Below are 21,138 nucleotides of genomic sequence, written 5' to 3' on the forward strand. Positions count from 1 at the left end.
AACTTGGCACAGTAGGGTGGACAGTGATCTCAGTCAGTCATGTGACCTGAAAGCGATCTTTCAACACTTTACGTGATTTCAACGTGCACCTAGCTTGGCACAAGCGCTGTGGTGACGTTATTTCCACGCATTGGCGAATGGCAGCTGTTGTTGCATCATAACCAGCCATGAGCTGTCCACTACCTAAAGAAGGCTTTCCCAAATCCGTCGACATCTCTCGTGGTTTTTGGAAGCAATGATCCATTCAGCTGCCATACATAGGTTTTATGACACAAAGTAGTTGGTACTTACGTGACCGTGCTTAATTTGTGTTTCGATTATTTACCTTCTAAAAAATCTGTCCATGTCTCGCACGCCCAGAAAGGGCATCTCGCATCCCCAGTTAGGTGCGTGCACCCCAAGTTAAGAACCACTGCTCTATTGGAAATCCTACGTAGTTAGTTACACAACTGGAGAGAGCCCGTACACGCAAAAACATAGGACACAAACGCATCGACGTATGTACTTATATTTACTGGAACCAAAGACAACACTCTCCAAGCTAATGAAGCACAGTTCATAATTTTGACACACATCGGCTAAGCAAAACCAAACGCTGTGTGTATATATATGTTTATGTCCGTGTATATAATGTGAATACAGTTGTTAAACACAGGACCAAAACGTCACGTGGCCAGCAACAGCACTATCAACGTAATATATGATAGTGTGGCACGATTCTTGAATTGAGCAAGGTTAGCTATGAGTGATTATATAAGAGGCTCGTTATTATAAAAGCTCGGGGAATATTCCACAGTGGAGCAGTGTGTGGGCAGAAGTAGAATATGAAGTGAGGTGACCTGCAATTTGATGAGTGGGTGATGAATTGGGTGATTGCGTGAGTGAGTGTGTTGCTGTGACCTACGGTGTGGTGAGTGATCGAGTGAGTGAGTGGGTGATTGTGTTGTTGTGACCTTCAGTGTGGTGAATGATTAGGTGAGTGTGTTATTGTGACCTGCAGTGTGGTGAGTGGGTGAGCTGCTGTGTAGTGAGTGGGTGCGTGTTGTGACCTGCATTGTGATGAGTGGGTGGATGAGTGTGTTGGTGTGACCTGCAGTGTGGTGAATGGGTGAGCCAGTGCGTGAGTGATTGGGTGAGTATTGTTGTGACCTGCAGTGTGATGAGTGTGTTGTTGTGACCCGCAGTGTGGAGGTGGATGAATACAGTGCGGATGAGACGATTAGTCTGGTAGGCCGAGTCCTCAAAATTGAGGAGTCAATGAATGACGTTTACGGAGACGGTAACCACGGTAGTAGTGATAGCGGAGGAGGTGATTTACCACCTCTGAATCAGTGAGTGACTGGAGCGAATCAATAAGTGCTGGGTCATACATAATCCTGACTCCTGCTGTACTCTTAAGTTCTGCCACCTGCAGCGAGGTATACATTTGGTGATTGACCCCAAGATATGACAACGGTAACAGGATTCCAACTTCGGCAGAATGTGTGCTGCTAATAGTTCATGGTGAAGGTATTAGATAGCTGCCATGAACTCCCGCATATCTCGGCCAATCAGTTAGAAAGCCAGATATCTGAGCTCGCAGATTACAGTGGCTACCAATCGATGGTAGCTTGTCAAAATTAGTGCGGATTGGCAGGCACGATCTGTAGGAATGTCGAGTGATAGATGATGATCGTAGACTTCTCCAAACTGTTCAAGACTTGCGCCTCGAAACTCGAGTCAGGCACACGCCTATGGATCGCGCCTCACGGAAACCACGGTAGCCATAATCACGAGGACAATGACTCGAGAGTGATGCAGGAGGGGCAGATTGAAGACGAGATTCCGTCGCGCTTACAAAGTAACACAGCCAAGGGCGATAGAGCTCCTCGATAATCGGTGCTTTTGCACATAGCAGGGTTGTTCAACGAGAACCGTTGTAAACCGGTAACCGTTCCCAGTGGGATGTTTGTAATGGATGCACGGAGTGCCTTCAGTTTCTCAGTACAGGCACAGCCTTGCCATTGCTGACGGAAATGCCTCGACTACGAGAGGGAACTCGACAGTGGTGTTTTGGTCTACTCTTCCATGCTGATCAGCCGTCTTGGAAGAGCAAGGCATGCTCACACTCTACCCCGCCACGCATGACATAACTCTTTATACTGTTGATTGCTTCAGCTGCCACGCCTGGAGATGGAATCGAACCGGCGCGATTTCAGTTACAAATCAAGTGTGCTGCCCATTGCACCACTGTGGCAGCTGGCTATCCATTCTCCTGTTGTGCTTGGATACGCGTTACACGTGGGGGTGTGTGTCAGCCGCCCCAAAGTGCACCGAGCATGCCACAAGCGTCGTGGCGACGCCACCGCCACTTTGTGTGAACGGCGGCTGTTGCTATCAGCAACTGTGGTTACCTCATTGCTGTCGGCAACAACCTTGCCAACCTCATTTGCTGTCGGCAACAACTGTGGCGACGTCACAGCAGGAGGTGTCTCTGCCTATATGAGCAATGAAGCCTGTGCTTGTCTCTATTTCTGGCCCTGAGTCAGTGGAGGGTGTCGACGTCATCGCAAGGGGCTAGACTTTGAGAGCAAGAGGACCGCTGTGTTAGTAAGGAGACAGATACCTGTGCACTGAACTCAGCCCATCATAACTCTTTGGGAGTTTATAGAGTACTATATTGTAAGTCAACACGATAATTGTTGCATAGGGAGACTGCTCCTGCCATGGGAATTTATTTTTACAATTGTCGATATAGAATTATTTAAATATATATATTTGGAAAAATTTACCAAGGAGAAAGCATCGCGGAGTCTAGGGATTCTGCTCGATCGGCGTTTAATATTATTTGAAAGTTATTTTGCATGTGGGAGAATTCTCAACTGTAGAGAACCTACTTTGTGTACTGCCTCATCATCTGCCATATTCTGATAACACTGGTCAACAAAAAAAACGTTTTTTCTGGCCTGGACTTTTGCAGCTGTTTTAGACTAATTTCAGGGTGCTAATTCCAAATCTGATCTCAGATTTGCTCTATCACATCTCATTTTATGCTATCGGCATACCCCATTTTAATTGATTTTACCCGAAATTAACTCTGTCAGTTATGATTGCAAGTTGTTGCGAGTCAGTGACTGCTTTAGTGTTAAAATATGGTGCTGTATTTTTAGGATAGTGTGTTTATAATATCATTTTATGTAGATATCCACATTTATTTAATATTTTTCTTCTGCAGTTTTAATTGAAAATGAAATATTTGATATCTCAAAAACCTGATGTGATAGACAAAAACTGATGCCAGATTTGGAATCAGCACCCCAAAATTACATTTAAACCGTTGGAATACCTTATGCCAGAAAAAGTGTGTTGACCAGTGCAATTATCACCATCTCAACCATCACAATCATTACTATCATCCCCGTTATTGTCACCACGGCCACCATCATAATCATCACCATCACGACTACCACCTCAATCATGAACGCCATCATAATCACCACTATCGCTATCATCACCATTGTTTACACCACCGTTTTGATGCGAATTTATTACGGCCACTATTTTTATCACCATCTTCATTGTCAATTTCGGCAACACCACGACCACACATATTTCCACCACCATCATTGCTGTCACCGTAATCACCATCATGCCAGCATGATCCACCAATCCCACTGTTTTACGGCCGTTCACAACCACCACCACCATTCACTACTCGACGTCAGCCCCCGAAAGCGATCTCCCCACGCGAGGCGGCGGCTCAATCAGCGCGTGCCCGGGGGCACTGGGTCGAGGCTGCCACGAGGTGCAGCCGCTCGCAATTAAGAAGCAGTAACTCGAGTGTGACGGCATTCAAACACTCACCCTGCCCCTTCCCATCGCTACTACAGCATGGTCTCATTATTTATTTTGTAGCTGACATTCTCTACAACGACGCTTATTAATGTGTTGTGCATTATTGCGTTTTGAACCGGAACTAGGACCCACATCTAACAAAGATGGCCCCGCCTAGAATAGCCTGACAGTTCATCAAGCAGTCCCATCACAGACGGTCACCGCATCGCGCGCTTTCAGATGCGCTTCTGCGGCTGTCTGGGACGCTCTTCCGATATTAGAAGCCACTGTAGCTATACACTTTTGAATCAACTAGATTGAAAGCGCATTTCTATAGAACTGCTTTTTGTGTTTAGTTGTCCTTCCCCGCACCTCAAATTAGCACGGTTGTCTACGTACAGTGCGAAAGAAGTTCACATACATACATACATCGGTGCAAGCAATCCTGACCCTGCTGATAAGACACCGAATGTCGTAACCGGTGGAGACTATGCTTGTGTTGAACCAATGCCGTGAACCATGAAGACCTCATGTTGTAAGACATAACGAAGTGGGCAATGCGCGCCCTCCCCGTGTCTATAATTGACCTGCTGGGGAGCACATCACTTCAGCAGCATCGGCTTAACACAAGCAAACTCGGGACCGGTTTTGACAGTGTTTCATCGGCAATTTTTTTTTTAATGTGCAGGGACAGCTTCTCGAAGGAGGTGAATTATCTGCATATACATTGTGTTACTTGTAATCTCCACAGCGACGCTCATGATTATTTCTAGACACGCTACACTCCCACACCCTCCAAGTTATTTACCCCATCAGCACTGTGTCTAAGGCAAGATAATTGTTTCTCCTTGATTTTCTAACGCCCCGGTCCTCTGAGCCCATACAAATACAGTCACTGTGTAAATAAAATATACGCGGTCACGATGGAAGCTATGAGATATATGACACAAAGTCATTAATGTAAGAAGCTGAGGATGTCCAATAATTATTCGCTTAATGAACGTGTAAACCATTTGAAAACACGAGGGCTTTCGCTCCAAATATCCATAAGAGGTTTTTTGGTTATATCGGGTAAATATAAATGTGTCGTTAAACCTGCCACCATACGATAACCAATTAATAAGATTTGTCAGGTAAACAAAACATGCTACTTAGTTACTACTGCAGCACACCAGTATTGCAGAGTAAACCCACAACACTTGCAATTCCAGTACCAGTCACTTTTCGTTGGTAGTAACACAACCAATAATAGTAATTGATATTAATACGTTAACACCCCCCCCCCCCCTCTGGTCTTCGCACCTGATTGGATCCAAGTGATGACATCACATTTATCTCACTATTTAAGACCAAAACAGGAGTATTTCTCCACAACTGGCTGTCGCCTGATGAGATTGGTTGTAATTACCGGCGAAATACTGTACACAAATTGTAAATGTTGTGGGTTTCCTCTCCAACACACTGGTGTACTGAACTAGGAACTAATTGTAATATTTTGTTTACGTGACAAACCTTACTAATTGGCTGTTGGGTGGTGGCGGGTTTAACGACACATTTTTGTAATCTAACCCAAAAACCTTTAATATGCACTTGAAAACATGAAAACAATTACTTGATAAGATGAAGCTTGTATCAGCCAGTGCACTTTGGCTGTCACCTATTCCACCACAGACCATACCTATACATATTCTCTCAAGTCAGCACTCGGGCCTATTCTCAGAACTGTGCAGGTTACTGTAATAAAGTGCAACACAGAAAAACTTGTACCAGGTCTTGATACAAGTCGGTTCCTGCACGACCCGAACACAAACCCCAATTCCCAGACTGTTCAGGATGTGTGGGACAACTGGACGGGTGGTATCCCGAGGTGTTCATCTCTTTTTGGTGCAAAAGTCCACGTCGCGGTTTTGATAAGACAACACGGATGACGGATCGTTTCCGATGCGATTAATTTCACAGTAACACGAACACACATCACGTAAGTGGCCAGAGCCACGAGACTATAATCTTCCCAAGAGGCATGGGAAGACGAAGACATGTCACTACTTTACACAGAGCTGTGTGTATATATGTACGAGTGCGTAGGTACAGGAAGACAAGCCACGAAACACAAAGAGCTCTTGTCTTGTAGATATACAGGTAGTCCCCGACTTACGATGGAGATGCGTTACGACGACCCCATCGTAAGTTGAAAATATCGCAAGTCAAAAATGGCCTAGTCTACCCAGGAGTCTTAAAGAATGGTGATAATTTAGCAAAACAGAGCAATTTACAGTACCGTACTGTATAAACTATATACTGTATGTATTGGTTCATCAATGCATTGGTTCATCAATTAACATCTACTCCAAGGCTTTTGATCGGTGTATCACTTTGTGCAGAGAATCAATTATTTACAAAGTGTATACGTATACCAATGTCTTATTTTTATACAGCGGCACTATTTAGCGCAAAGTGCAGCCCACACTCTGCTGTAGATTTTGTAACGCGCACAGATTTTTGTTCGCTTGGAGGCACAGGAAAAAAAACACGGACAAGCACTTGGAAAAGAAGCCGGAAACGGTGCACATATAATTGCCCAAGCTTTGCCATCCTATATTGGGATGTTTGGCCAACTTCATTAAATGAGCGTTTATGCACGTGCCAATATTTGGTTCGAGATACATATTACGTTATTTTAGTAGGTTAAGTAGTACGAAATTTTACCGAAACATTGAGAGAAAAAAATGCAATGAAGTAGCATTTGAAAAAAACTAAATAAAAATTGTAGATTCGTGAATCGGGATGCTAAAGTTTGCCAATTTCATAAACTTGCTGGCGGACGTGATAGAGGGCAGTTCAGGTGGCTCATTACGCACCCATTGCGTCGCTAGTAGGCAAGAGCTTTTTGTCGTGTTGCGAAGTCCATTAAGAGGGGAAACTATTTTTAAACATAGACTGTACTCATTCGAGATACTCTCCAGAAATGTTTTAAGAACAGGTTTTACTTTGAAATATTAAGCATCGTTTACCATTGAGGCGGACTGTTTGCATTAAGCATTTAAACTTGATATACTTTACATCTATAAAGCGCCCTTAAAACAATCGTTCTCAGGGCACTATGCATGGAAAGGTGAAAATAGTTAACATCAACCAAAGAAAGAGGAAGTGAGAAAGACGTTTGAAAATAACTACAGAAAGACATTTAAACAGTTACGTTTTTAGTCGAAATTTGGAGATTTGTAGTGTCTTGGAAGTCCTGACCTGGAAGGGCAAGCAGCAGTGACCGAAGATGGAAGGCTGTCTAGACTGAGTAGGATGTGAAACTAGATGGACCTCGCAGTTAGTAACGAGGGTGCTATGTCTAGAGATGAAAGAGCGTTTAAAGAAGCAGCACTTGATGACGTTACTGAGCATTAAACATGTGCAGACCATTCCGAGATGGTATTAAATGTGCGGAGATGCGCGCTCAACAAGACGGTTATACGCGATTGCTCGAAGGGTAAATTATATATTTGGGTGATCTCGATTGTTGAAGAAGAGGAGGCTGTGGAGGACCCATTCTGTAAAAGACCAAACGTGAAAAAAATGAACAAAACGTGTGGGCACCAGGGTCAGGGTTAGGCCTAGGCCAGGTTAGGTTGTTGGTTAGGGTTAGGGCTAGAATGTGGTTGACCATTGTGCTCCACCTTCTACTGATTTGCTCTGCCCCGCCACCGCCACCTCATCACTTTTTCATTCACGTTTCACGTTTGGGCCCTCACGAGGCCTCAGCGTGGCACGCTGTGGGAGATCTCCTCGGGAGACGATGCAGAACTCAGCACCCCCCCTCCTCCTCCACTGCTGCCGTCGCTGTTACTGCTGTCGTTCGCTGCGGCCTCCGCTGCTGCCACCAACTCAGGGCCTCGGCGAGACCTCGCAAACCGGGCCCGTCCGCCGCCACTGCCGCTCCCCGCCGCCGCCGACGTCTGCAGCAGCACCGCCCCCCCGACGCTCGCCAAAACGGCCGGCGCTAACTCGGCCATGAGCAAGCCACCGCTACCGCCACCTCCTCCTCCTCCGGCCATCGCAGCCACGGCCGCCGCTGGACCCACGGCCCCATCGCTCGCGTCCATGGGGTAGGCAGAGCCACCCCGCACCAGTGTGGCCTTCTCCAGCGTCTCGCGGCTGTCCATGGCGACGACGCAATCGAGGAAGTCAAAGCGCGGTGACAGGTGTCCCTTCTCGAACAGGTACTTGGCCAGGTAAGAGACGGCAATGTTCACGTGGAAGGACACAAGCATGGAGAGCGTCTTGAACGGGAATCGCTGCACGGTGACGGGGCCCTGCCCAAAGTCGGTGACATAGCAGCCCGGGTAGCATATAAGCGGGTCGAGGTGCAGATAGGGCTCCCCGCCGCTGATGCGGAAGAGCAGGCCCACCACGTAGGCTGTGATCGAGCCATACGTGTTGGCGCCCTTGATGAAGAGCACGCAGATTAGTTGCGGAAAGAGGATGACGTACACCAGGTCCGAGCTCAGATACCAGAGGCCATAGACGGATTTGGCGAGCAGGGCCAAGGCTGTGGCGGCGAAACCGAAGAAGAAGACGGTGATCCGCATTACCCACACAATCTCCGTGTCGGAGGCCTGCGGAACGACAGACAGTGGTGATTACAGTTGTGCGCAACTTCAATCCGATGGGTTTCAAACCTTTTTCTTATATAGTACAATATCGTGATTTGCGTCAATGTGGAGAATATAAGTAATGTATTTTTAAAAAAGTTAACAATACCCATCCCCTCCCTCCCATAGCAGTCCCTCCACAAAATAAAGTTCTACACGTTCCATTGGCCACACAGGTTTCTGGTAATGGGAACTCTGACCCATAACAGAGTGAACAGAAAGGGTCCTTGTCTATAAACATCTGGCAGACAACAGCATTAGTTTAAGTAAACCTGACTGATTATGAGACACCCAATGCCAAACCCAGTCTAGAATTTGATTGTTAGTCTCAAGATTCTTTGTTTGGGTCCTTGTGTGAGTCTGTGAGTGCCTGCGGGTCCTTGTGTGAATCCGGTGTTTCTCTGTGAGTTTATGGGTCTTTTTGTAAGTCATTGGTAACCTTATATTGTCACCTTTGGCAATTCCATTGCTGAATGTCCGGCTCCACGTGGGAGACACCCCACCCCTCCCAACGAGCGGTGAGCACTGGAACCTCCACACCGCCGGATTAAAAAGTGGCGGTTACATGGCCCAGATATAAACATGTGTGCTGTCTGCTTCAAAGTGGACGTTAAGGATTCTAAACGAGTGAGGCCATTGTGTGCTGGTGTCATGGTCCAAATTTGCCCAATTAAAAAAACACGGTTCACCGAATGACGTCTGTGTTTTCCAGAACACGGGGGTCATGTTTCGGCTACATGTGGTTTTACACCGCTGAGATTCTCATCTCCGCGTTGAAAAGTGGTGCACGATCCGCTTGTACTGGCGAGATGTTAACCCCCTCGCTTCAAGTATTTGACTCACTATAAATTTCCACATGATAGCCAATTCGTTCAGCTATCAATTGTGGCCAGGCCACTTCTGAAGAAAAGCCATATAGCTCAATAGTTTAATCTTGATTTGAAGCTTTCGTGACTGCAGGAATCCATACTCTTTGGTTCTTTCGGTAAAGTCACGTAGGTCGAAAAAATAATAGATCACGACGTTTCGATCACAACACAAGCAACCGTCATCAGGTGTAAAACAAACACAGCAGGAGGCCTGCTGACGTAGCTCCTAGGTCAGCACAAACACAGCAGGAGGCCTGCTGATATAGGAGCTATGTCAGCAGGCCTCCTGCTGTGTTTGTTTCACACCTGATGACGGTTGTTTGTGTTGCGATCGAAACGTCGTGATCTATTATTTTTTCGTCAATAGTTTAGTTTATTTTTAGTTTAGCTATGCTACAGATTATTATTTTGTCTCCATATTCTCTCCCCAACACTCTCATGCGGTCTCACTTTCTATTCATGGCCCCGAAGAGTAAGTTGAGTGGTGGTGGTGGCGATTGTAATGATAAAAGCAGAGAAAAGTTATAACTTCAGTGAAAAAAGTGCAGTTAGAGATAAGCTTGCTAGAAGTGAGAGTGTTGCATCCGTTAGAAGGTACAGGCGTGTCTCCCTTACTGCACTTTCTTTCTAGGAGAATCCCTATAACCAACAACTTTGACTTTAGACCTGTTTGTCCGCAAAAAGAGCAAAATGTTTGCGTATCGATTGGAGAACGATCGTAGCTTAGCTTCTAACATGGGAGTGAATGGGAAAACGATGATCGTTTAACGAGTTTTCGCTTGCCACAGAACATATCTCCCTAGTTAAGTGAGACACAGCCCATACTATGGCTTGAATTAATCGACTGTGAGAATGCTTAAGGAATCGGAGGACAAGGGGCGGTGTTTATGCCAGCACCCCAGCCAGTGCTGTCCCTTGTTTTCTGGCGTGATCCACTGATAGAGACAATGGAAAAGGCTCTAGATGTGTAGATCGAGGAGGACCACATGCAAAGACAAGTGCCTCTTAGTAGTGCAGTGGTAAAGGAGAAGGCTAGCCACCTTCACGGATATTTATAAGAAAGCAAAAGTGAAAGCAGTGCCCAGTACTTTGGCACTTTCCTGAATGATCCCAGTGGGTCTCCAACTGACCCTGGAGAGGGCTCCTCAACCCTCTGAGCTCCTTCCAACATCTCCCAACCAACATCATCTTCACCATCATTCAATGTGAGTACAAAAAATGTAAGCAGTTTCACTTATTTTATTTTATTCTATGTTCTAATTTAAAAAATATATATATTTACATGTATCGTTTGTCTGTTTTTTATTTAAATGTGATACCAAGTAGGGGCAGCATCATATATAATTAGTTAAACAAAGAGGGAGGGTGTGATAATTTACGTGCGTGTTACAAGATCTATTACACTGGTCAACACACTTTTTCTGGCATAAGGTATTCCAACGGTTTTAATGTAATTTTGGGGTGCTGATTCCAAATCTGGCATCAGTTTTTGACTATCACATCAGGTTTTTGAGATATCAAATATTACATTTTCAATAAAAACTTCAGAAGAAAAATATAAAATAAATGTGGATATCTACATAAAATGATATTATTAACACACTATCCTAAAAATACAGCACCATATTTTAACACTAAAGCAGTCACTGACTCGCTACAACTTGCAATCATAAGTGACAGTTAATTTCGGGTAAAATCAATGAAAATGGGGTATGCCGATAGCATCAAAATGAGATGTGATAGAGAAAATCTGAGATCAGATTTGGAATCAGCAGCTGCAAAAGTCCAGGCCAGAAAATAATGTTTTTTTTTGTTGACCAGTGTTATTTGTCAAACGCGGTTTTGGCCCACACGGCATTTTCCAGGAACGTAAACCTCTGCATTCAGCGAGGTTTTTCTGTACTCCATGGGGATTATGCACAGCAAACATCGCCCCCCTACCGCCTAACTAATGCCCATTCGCAGGCCAGGTGCTGGGTTATCTCGCGTCACATGGTAACAGCTGCCACTGAGGGTGCACTTTCACACGTGCGTTGAGATGGGATTTGGTGTAAGTTGCTTGTCAAGCGTAAGAGATGCCCACCGCCATGAAGGAGGGCAGCTCAATCAAACACACGTGTCACTATTGTCACTCTTATTATGATCCACCACCACTACTACTACCACCGATATTGGCACCTGCTGTCGCACGGCCAACTTGTAGATGTTGCGAGCGAACATGGAGGAGGCAGAGAGGATGGAGGAATCGGCAGAGGACATGACGGCTGCCGCCACGGCGCCCAGGCCAAAGAAGGAGATGTACTCGGGGCACAGGTGCTGCATCACGATGGGCAGGATCATGTCACTCTCATTGCGAGCCTTGGGGTCAGGCAGGCCGTAGCTCGTCTCGTTCCAGTCTGCAAGACACGCGGTTATCGGTCCAGATCAAGATGACGTTGTGGCCAAAGGCGCCGATGCCATAACCACACCTCAATGCAACTTGGAGTTGGCTAAACATCCCAATGTAAGAGCGTAGAACCTGGGACATTGTTGGCTCCTATTATGGCTATCCTTCACTGCCACTTGCCTGTGGCTTCCCTTCCTGGACAAACCTTTACCGCTTTTTTAATCACTAATTTGCATCAACGACGTTACATTGCATCACAATACCATGACAGATGGCAACTGCTTGGGGCAACTTCCATCCAACGGTGGATAGTTTAGCAATGATGTCTGATGATAACAATGTTGGGGTTGCCACTTGTCTTGGTTTAACCAGGACAGTTTGGATAAAGGTATCCGTTGTTTCAGGTGACAGTTAATGTATTTGCTACAATGCGGTGGGCTCTCATGATATAGTTTTTTTCCGAGACCAAGGTGCTCTGCAAACCCTCTGGCTACCATCAAAGGTTTGTACACGAAGCTATTCAGATATACAAACACAGACATAATTTCAACCATGATGATGGGTACAAACTTAGTAATCATTGGAAAGATGTTATTAACCATGCAAAAAAGATTTAACTACACATTTTTGGACCATCTTATCTGACAGGCACTATTTTACTTTACCGAGTGTTAACATCCCCAGCGTTTAACAGTACTCTCTTTAATGTCAGCGAACACTGGTACAAACAACATGGGCATTTTCGTTCTCTTCTATCATGTGCACCAACAGGTACTTGTGCACAGGCATGTCCACATACACTTGCATCTCGTGCTCTCTTTTAGCCCTCCCCCCCCTTCCAATACGTTATCATGCGCACCAACAGGGACTTGCGCACAAACACGTCCATGTCTACGTGCACCTCGTGCTCTCTTTTAGCCCCGCCCCCCTCCCGATACGTTCCATTCATTGGCTACCACATTCTGATAAGCTCCCGCCCTCTCCTCCCCCTTAACTTGTATTTAAGAACTTGCATCTTGTAATCCCTGCCTCATTTAATACAGCAAATCTGGCTGTGACGGTCCCACCTGATGACGGAGACTTGTGTTGCCTCCGAAACGTCGTGATTTTTATTATTTTATTTATATTAATTTTTATTTCATTTTTTACCTACGTGACTTTACCGAAAAAACTAAGAGTATTAATCCTTGCAGTCACGAAAGCTTCAAATCTAGAATTAATACCCTCTAAGGAGAGGAATTTCACCTATCTGTTAGAATTTTTAACAGACAACGAGACAAGAAGTCACAGCTTCTCGAGACGCTGGCCTTCCTCAAGAGATGCCGCGATAACAAGGTAATACCCATCACTCTCACACTCACATCTGCTGCTGTGTCTTCACCGAACTCTAAACAGATTTTATTTAAAGCTAGCCTATCACTAATCTCAGAGAGAATAAGGTTACTCCGAGTTGAACTCGATAATTTAGACAAAACTCTCTTACAAACACATTTAATGTTAAAACAAAAAAATGTCCCCTTCTGATTTGAACCACGTTGTCAACATCACTTCTGCCTCTGCTGACTCACTGTCAGCCAAATGCAAAGCCAACCTGATTTCTAAATTCAACCTCCTATCTAAGAAGAAATCAGAGCCACAAATCACAAAGCTGGATGTCAACAAGACCGTTATTAATCAGAGAAACATCCCAATTTCTGACAATCTGAAAACGGTACTGGCCAAATGACTAAATTTCGCTGTCACCTCTAAATATATACCAGTAGAGGATGTCATTTCTCAGGTTGATGTTGCCCTCAGAGGCATAGGACACATCCATGCGGATGTAGCAAGAGCTGAAATAGCCACTATTCTTAAGAATCCTAAGAAACCCACTAGTAACATTAGCAAAAACGAACGCTCTGAACTCGCGAACCTAAAAAAGAGAGATGATATAGTCATCCTCTCGGCAGACAAGGGCAATGCCACGGTCATCATGGATAAAGAATCATACAACAAGAAAATCCTGGACATACTTAATTATGGGAGTTACTACAAAATTAAAAGCGATCCTACTAAAAGCCTAACGACAAAACCCAACAAGATCATCACGAGTTCGACTTCCCTAATCGAACCAACCAAACGTCCCTCTCTAAAACCATCGGCGGCAAGACCTCCCAGACTCTATGGTCTTCCCAAGATCCATAAAGAAGGCACCCCGCTATGACCCATCGTGTCGACGATCAACTCCCCGACCTACAAACTAGTCTGTTTTCTATCAGATACTCTGCTTCCCTTCACAGGCAAGACCTCCTCGGCAGTACTCAACTCAACCCAATTAGTCTCTATGGTCAAGGACATGGTACTATCTCCTGATGATATCCTCGTCAGTTTTTATGTAGTATCTCTGTTTACCAAAGTCCCAGTGTCTGACACCCTAACAATAATTGAGGACTTGGTCCAACATGGATTGAATTCGGATGTACCTGCGCTGGAAAGGCATTGCCTCACCAACACTTATTTTACCTGGAATGGCACCTTCTAAAAACAGAATGAGGGTACCCCTATGGGCTCCCCCTTGTCACCAGTAAAAGCCAACATGTTCATGGAAAAGTTTGAATCAGACGCCATCCAGACATCCACCCTGCGTCATTCCCTGTGGAAGAGGTATGTGGATGACACTTTCGTCATTTGGCCACATGGCCTCCCAGCATTGAACCACTTCTTGAACCACATCAATTCCAGACACCCATCCATCAGATTCACCATGGAATTGGAGAAAGATGGCAAACTACCATTCTTAGATATTCTGTTTGAGAGGAGACCTGACGGATCCTTGGGACATTCTGTCTACAGGAAAGCCAGCCACACAGATTCCTACTTGAAACCTGATTCCCACCACAACCCATCTCAAAAGAATTATCTCATCAAAACGCTATACCACAGAGTTCATGGCATTTCTGACCAACACCACCTGGCCAGTGAATTAAGACATGTACATCGGGCCCTCAGGATGAACGGATACTCTGACCGCACCATCCGCCAAGCTGTTTCTCCCACCATACAGAAACAGCGACTTGAAACTCCGATAAAAACTATCACGTTGCCATACATAGCTGGCGTAACCAAAAAGATCTCCAAAATTCTAAACAAACATAAGATCCAAGTCTGATTCAGTACAGTATATAAAATCCGTGATCTAATTCCATCTGTGAAGGATGTCATCCCTGACTTGCAATACCCTGGAGTCTATAAACTGAGTTGCAGCTGTGGTGATTGTTACATTGGTGTAACGAAACGTCATGTCTCTGATCGTGTCCGCGAGCACAAGTCAGATTTGAAACATGGCAAAATTGAGTCTTCCGCCGTTGCCGATCATTGCTACAACGCGGTGGGCTCTCATGATATTGTTTTTTCCGAGACCAAGGTGCTCTGCAAACCCTCTGGCTACCATTAAAGGTTTGTACACGAAGCCATTCAGATATACAAACACAGACATAATTTCCACCTTGATGATGGGTACAAACTTAGTAATCATTGGAAAGATGTTATTAACCATGCAAAAAATATTTAACTACACATTTTTGGACCATCTTATCTGACAGGCACTATTTTACTTTACCGAGTGTTAACATCCCCAGCGTTTAACAGTACTCTCTTTATTGTCAGCCAACACTGGTATAAACAACATGGGCATTTTCGTTCTCTTCTATCATGTGCACCAACAGGTACTTGTGCACAGGCATGTCTACATACACTTGCACCTCGTGCTCTCTTTTAGCCCCCCCCCCCCCTTCTAATACGTTATCATGCGCACCAACAGGGACTTGCGCACAAACACGTCCACGTCTACGTGCACCTCGTGCACCTCGTGCTCTTTTTTAGCCCCCCCTTCTCCCGATACGTTCCATTCATTGGCTACCACATTCTGATAAGCTCCCCCCCTCTCCTCCCCCTTAACTTGTATTTAACAACTTGCATCTTGGAATCCCTGCCTCACTTGATACAGCAAATCTGGCTGTGACGGTCCCACCTGATGACGGAGACTTGTGTTGCCTCCGAAACGTCGTGATTTTTATTATTTTATTTTTATAAATTTTAATTGCATTTTTTACCTACGTGACTTACCGAAAAAACTAAGAGTATGTTAATTTATTTGTAACTAGATATTATTTCATTATGTTTTCTTTTTATTTTTTCCATTCTACGTGACTTTACCGAAAGAATCAAGAAGATGAATCCCTGCAGTCACGAAAGCTTTAAATCGAAATAGATATGGAAATATTCTGTCGAACTTTATTACAGTAGACTACTGCACGGTTTTGATAGACCTAGGTTGACTGAGAAATTTGTCAGGGTTTAAAAACTAAACTATTCTTATTTTGCTAGGTAAGGCCCTCTGAGCCATGTAGCTCTTTTTCAGAAGCAACCGGACCAGAAATGATAGCTTAACAAAGTGGCTTATCGTGTGGAAATGTATAGCAGCCAAATACCATAAACGCATGTTTCTAAATGTGGAGGGGAAAACCAGAGGACCCGGAGAAAAATCAACGTGACCACAAGGAGAGAGAACATGCAAACTCCACATATACAGCAGGTGTCATCAGGGTCAGCCTCGAACCCATGACCTCCTGCATACCAGGCAAGGGAGTTAACATCTCGCCACCGCGGCACCCCTGTGTGTGTGTTTGGTCTCCTATGTGAAAGGTGACAACCCTACATGATGATGATGATGAATGAGGCCAGAAGAGACCGAGAGAAACGGTGATCCACGCTTACTCGTCGAGGCTCCCACAGCACCGATGATGATGCAGGGCACAGCCATCACAAGGCAGCCGAATGCCGCCAGGTAGGACAGCACCTGTGCGTAGGCAGCTGACGACGCGGACAGAACACGCTGGAAGTAAACCTGCCATGGGATTCCGCCCAGCATCTGCAAAAACGTTTAAAGATTTCAAGTCAAGAAATCAGAACAAAAAACAAGAATTCAAATCAGGGCAGAGAAAACAGAAATTAGTGCAAAAACAAACAAATTACAGGAGATATCAAAAGCAGTGCACAAACATACATCAGATGATAGAAACTGCAACCATGCAAACTTAAAATAACAATGTTTTATTTGTATGTTGCATCATTCGTGCAAATTGCATCTCAAAACGCTGCCGAGTTGGTAACAGGCAAAGTTTTCGCTGGGAGGTGCAGGGATGCTCATGGGTAGGGAGGGAGGTTTGTGAGTGTGTAATCCACCAACCCTCGCTGACCTCCGCAGTGCCAGATTAGAAACCACGTGCAGCGCAGCTGCCAACGTTGATTCACGCAGCAATTGCTCTACAGGTCAGAGTGGCTCCATATTCATTCCCGGCCAAGGGTCTCTAACTAGCCATGGACATCCCATACTCCAATGCGTTGTCTATCAAAGATCAACGCAACAACGTCAGATCGCCATGTGACGAAATGTGAGTACATTTTGATGTAAAATGATGAAAGGCAGGCAATCCGCAACTCCTTTGGACATGGCCATCATATCCGTCTCTCTGCGCCAGCCAGCCAGTCAGCAAAACGTCTAATCTGTCTCCACCTTTCTCTTGCCTTCTTGGTACTATATATCTCAATTAATATCCATTTCTCACACTGCCTCCGTTTATATCTGTTTCTCTATTGCTGTCCCCGTTTATACCTTTCCCTCTCTATTCCTCTCCTCCCTCCATGTTACCTCACCCACCTCCCTCCCCACATCTCCCTGTTTCTCTCGCACACCTTTGCTCTCATTATTGCCAGTTGTAAGATAAGCTAAATCACAAGGGCTGAGTCAATAAGGGGGAAAAATGTACCTAAGCCATGCTCAGAGAGGGAGGGGTGAACAGCATTTTCAATGAAATACCGGGAATTAAAAATCAGAGTTCACATTATGCCGAGGGGCTGACGCAGATGCAGCGTTACAGAGGAACACATTCCTTCGTGGGTGCTTGGTGAAGCAAGGACGCAATAAGCATTAGTTGGACAGAACATTGTCTCATCGCATTACACTGACATCTGAGGTTGCATTAAGTGAATATGAGTATATGTGGTGTAAGAAAGAATTATGTATATATTTTTTTTATTTTAGCCTTTCAGGAGTCCGGAGGCAGAACACCAATGAGGGTCCGTGTTGGTTGGACAAGCGGTGAGATATCAGAACGAGCCAAGCGAGTCTAGGCAATTTAGTCCATGCTTAGAACGAGCATGCAAGCCGACACCTTGGAGAACAAACCGATGGGAAGACGACCGACGAGTTCGCGTGAAGCGAGGTCTAATCTGGAATAGGCTGCCAGTGTCTGTTGAACGTGTCACACTGTAAAACTAATGAGGTGGTGGGTGCCAAGAACAAAATAGACCTGTGACTATTAAGGAAAATAACACTCTCTTCTGAATGTCCTACTATAAGAAGAAAAAAACACCCTGTTTAACAGTGGTGAAATTATTTGCTCTGTAAATGGTGTGTGATAAAGCGGTTCGCTAAAAACAGAAAACTTCTCCACTCTGAACGTACAATTTCTTTGGGTTGGATATCTTTCTTGTAAACCCTCTTGTATGAAGAATGTTGTTGCGAGAACATTGACGATTGTTATTTCCAAATACATTTAGCATATTGCTCAATTATTTTTGGATCCTTGATATTGTCAGGGGAGTTGGGTGATTAAACTATCTCCATATCTAAAAATGCACCCTTGGGTAAGGGTCACTGTGAGGTTGCCCTGGACCCACCCACAGCCACATCATCAACCGAATGCCTCTCGACGATTTGTTGTGGTTGTGACGTGCCAAACGTACGAGCAGGAGGTAGTTGTCCACCCAGATGAAGGCGTCACGCGGATCCACGCTGCCCAGCCAGCCGGGCTGCGTGTCGGACGCGTGAGCCGTTTCCGAGATGCTGCTCACGGCCGGGTTCATCAGGGCAAACGGAACGCTGAGACCCTGCAATGACAAACACGCACGTCATCATCAGCCATTCTCTTTCCACTGCTAAATAAAGACCTTGAGCCATCGCCATCTTAAAATCAGAGTTAATAATGTAATGCGCTGCTGGGCAATATTGTAAGTGAGCAATACAAAGTCACTTTCGTATTTCCTATTTCATGGTCTTGCAATGCAGCAATATTAGTCACCTCTTGCACAGGTGGTGATTTCAACACTCTCATCTCTGTGGTGGACAATTTACAGTATGTATGGATGTTGAATTTCTCTTGCACCGTACGTAGTCAACCAAGCTAATAGGAGGTGCAGGGGAAGGCCAACAAACTAAACACAAAAAGCTGTTCTAAAGAAAACTATAAAGCAGTTCTAAAGGAAAAGCATTTCTCCAGCGTGCTTACTCCCTTAACTGTCTTAAGTCTCGACCACCGGCTATCATCTCTTCTGGCCATGATGTGTCTGCTCCTCTGGAGCTGCCCTCGGGAGCATCACTCTGTGGTGTTTTTCACTTTCTTAAAGGAAGATGCAGCTCGAAAAAAGACTACTCATTTGGATGATGTATGTTAGCCGTGGCTTGGGCTGTCTGACACGATTTTAAAGCTTGAATAGTGAGAATAAATGCTTTAAATTGACAGGTGCATCATACAGGCTCTATAGGGACGCTGTTATATCACTGGTTTAATTATTAGCTGCTCCTCGTCGTGGGTCAGTTATTGTGTCAAACAAATCGGCCTGGGTCTATTCACCCGGCATACAGATGCCAATTCTTCGAATGTAGCGAGTCAAACCTTAACAGATGGCAACCCTCTTGGCTGTCTGGGTGAGTGGGTGGGTAAGTGGTTGAGGTTGCCATATTTTTACACAGACCAAACCCTGACATGTATTAGTCAGCCTAGGTCTAACAAAACTGTGTATGTTTCTGTTATGAAGTTAAACAATTAGTGCTGGTTATCAGATATCAGTACAAATCAATCTCTGCTATTTGAACATGTGCCAACTCTTGAACTATTCTGGTCCAACCCAGATCAATGGCAACCCTGGGGGTGGTCGTGGGTGCTGTGTTAGCGGTGGTGTAGCGGTTAGCGCGCTATGCTACGAACCCAGAAACCCGAGTTCGATACCTGCTCATGGTCAACACCAGTGTCGATTATCTGAATCGATCCTGGGCCTCCCCTAAGTCGACTCCGCTTCAAATGAGTACCTGGTGCGGTTTATAAACATCGTCACTGGGGAGACAAAGGCAGTCGGGCGTGGTGCTGGCCACCTCATGTACCGTGACGGCCTTCATAGGCGCTCACGAACAGCACTTGCCCCAACAGTCTGTTAAGGCTATACGGAGGATCTTTATCTTTTTTGTGATGAGACGGGACCCTGACCAGGCCCAGGAAGATGCAGATAAGCTGCACGACGTCCGTGTAGGCCACGGAGTAGAGCCCTCCCACAAGCGTGTAGAGCACCGCAATGCAGGCCGATACCACCACGGCCATGTCGATGTTGATGTCCACGATCACGCTCAGCGTCGCTCCTAAGGGGGACATGCGGGCAAGGGCTGGTTTTATGTTTTATTCTGTTTATATGTGTTCATGTTGTTTTATGTTGTTTTTAAAACAGATGCTCAGCACGGGCCCAAACGCACAAGCAAAAAAAAGTCAAGCAGCCAGCAACACACCGTGCAATAACATTTATAAAAGAGTTTAACACGTTTCCTGATAACGAAAATATATATATATGTCTGTTCGAAATGTTTAGCATACTTCCCAACATGCTAAAAACTTGAAATTTGGCATGTGGGGAGCTTCCATACTGTACACAATGTAAAACGTATAAAAATAGACTTTTGTATTTTGGGGGGGGGGGGGGAATAATGGATTTAATATATTGCACGGCAAGTGAGCAGTGATGTCACATCTGTGACGTCACATTTGTGACGTCACCCGCATGCGGCAGCGTTATGCAGTGTGCCTGCTGACGTCACGCATCCCCCCCACCCTCCGCGTAGGCCATGTATCACGCACAAATGAGTGAAAAACATCCGATTTAGTTACATTGATTTGTTTCCGCTTTTTTTTTCTTGCAAGCATCACATTTTTTCAGGGGTTTTCAGTGAACTATAAGGGAATATTAAATTAATCCAAGACAAGAATCCAAGTCCCGGGCGAAGCCGGGTAGTAAAGCTAGTATATTATAAGAGACTTTAGGGAAGAAATGATCAGAAGGAGATGCCAAGTTGAGTCGTGTGAAAGAAGAAGCAGAGAGAAAGAGAAGTGAGGTTATCTGCAGTATGGTGAGTGAGTGTGTTGTTGTGACCTGCAGTGTGGTGAGTGTGTTGTTGTGGCCTGGATTGTAATTGTGATTGATCACAGTGTGGATGAGATGAATCCGTGAGTCTGGTAGTCCTTATCAGTGGCGGCTCCTGCAAAATCTCTCAGGGGGGGCAAATGTCTGGATGATTGATAAGGATAAGGTCCACCCATGCAATGGATAAATTAACAGCTTAAGC

At 45.1% G+C, this 21,138-nt stretch overlaps 1 protein-coding gene across 1 annotated transcript in view; it reads right to left on the minus strand.

Moving 5' to 3' along the window:
* Positions 1-503: 503 nt before the first annotated feature.
* SLC5A7 (solute carrier family 5 member 7) overlaps positions 504-21,138 on the minus strand; it is a 75,674-nt gene continuing 55,039 nt past the window's right edge. Inside the window, exons 5-9 of the mRNA XM_061570269.1 lie at positions 20,015-20,163; positions 18,498-18,641; positions 16,467-16,620; positions 11,504-11,721; positions 504-8,420 (exon numbers count right to left, since the gene is read on the minus strand). Of these exons, the coding sequence (XP_061426253.1) occupies positions 7,563-8,420; positions 11,504-11,721; positions 16,467-16,620; positions 18,498-18,641; positions 20,015-20,163 (1,523 nt within the window). The 3' untranslated portion in view covers positions 504-7,562. The remainder of the gene's footprint in view (positions 8,421-11,503; positions 11,722-16,466; positions 16,621-18,497; positions 18,642-20,014; positions 20,164-21,138) is intronic.

This window comes from Lethenteron reissneri, chromosome 45, assembly GCF_015708825.2.
Source record: "Lethenteron reissneri isolate LAM-NWPU_2019-01 chromosome 45, ASM1570882v1, whole genome shotgun sequence".
Lineage (NCBI taxonomy): Eukaryota > Metazoa > Chordata > Hyperoartia > Petromyzontiformes > Petromyzontidae > Lethenteron > Lethenteron reissneri.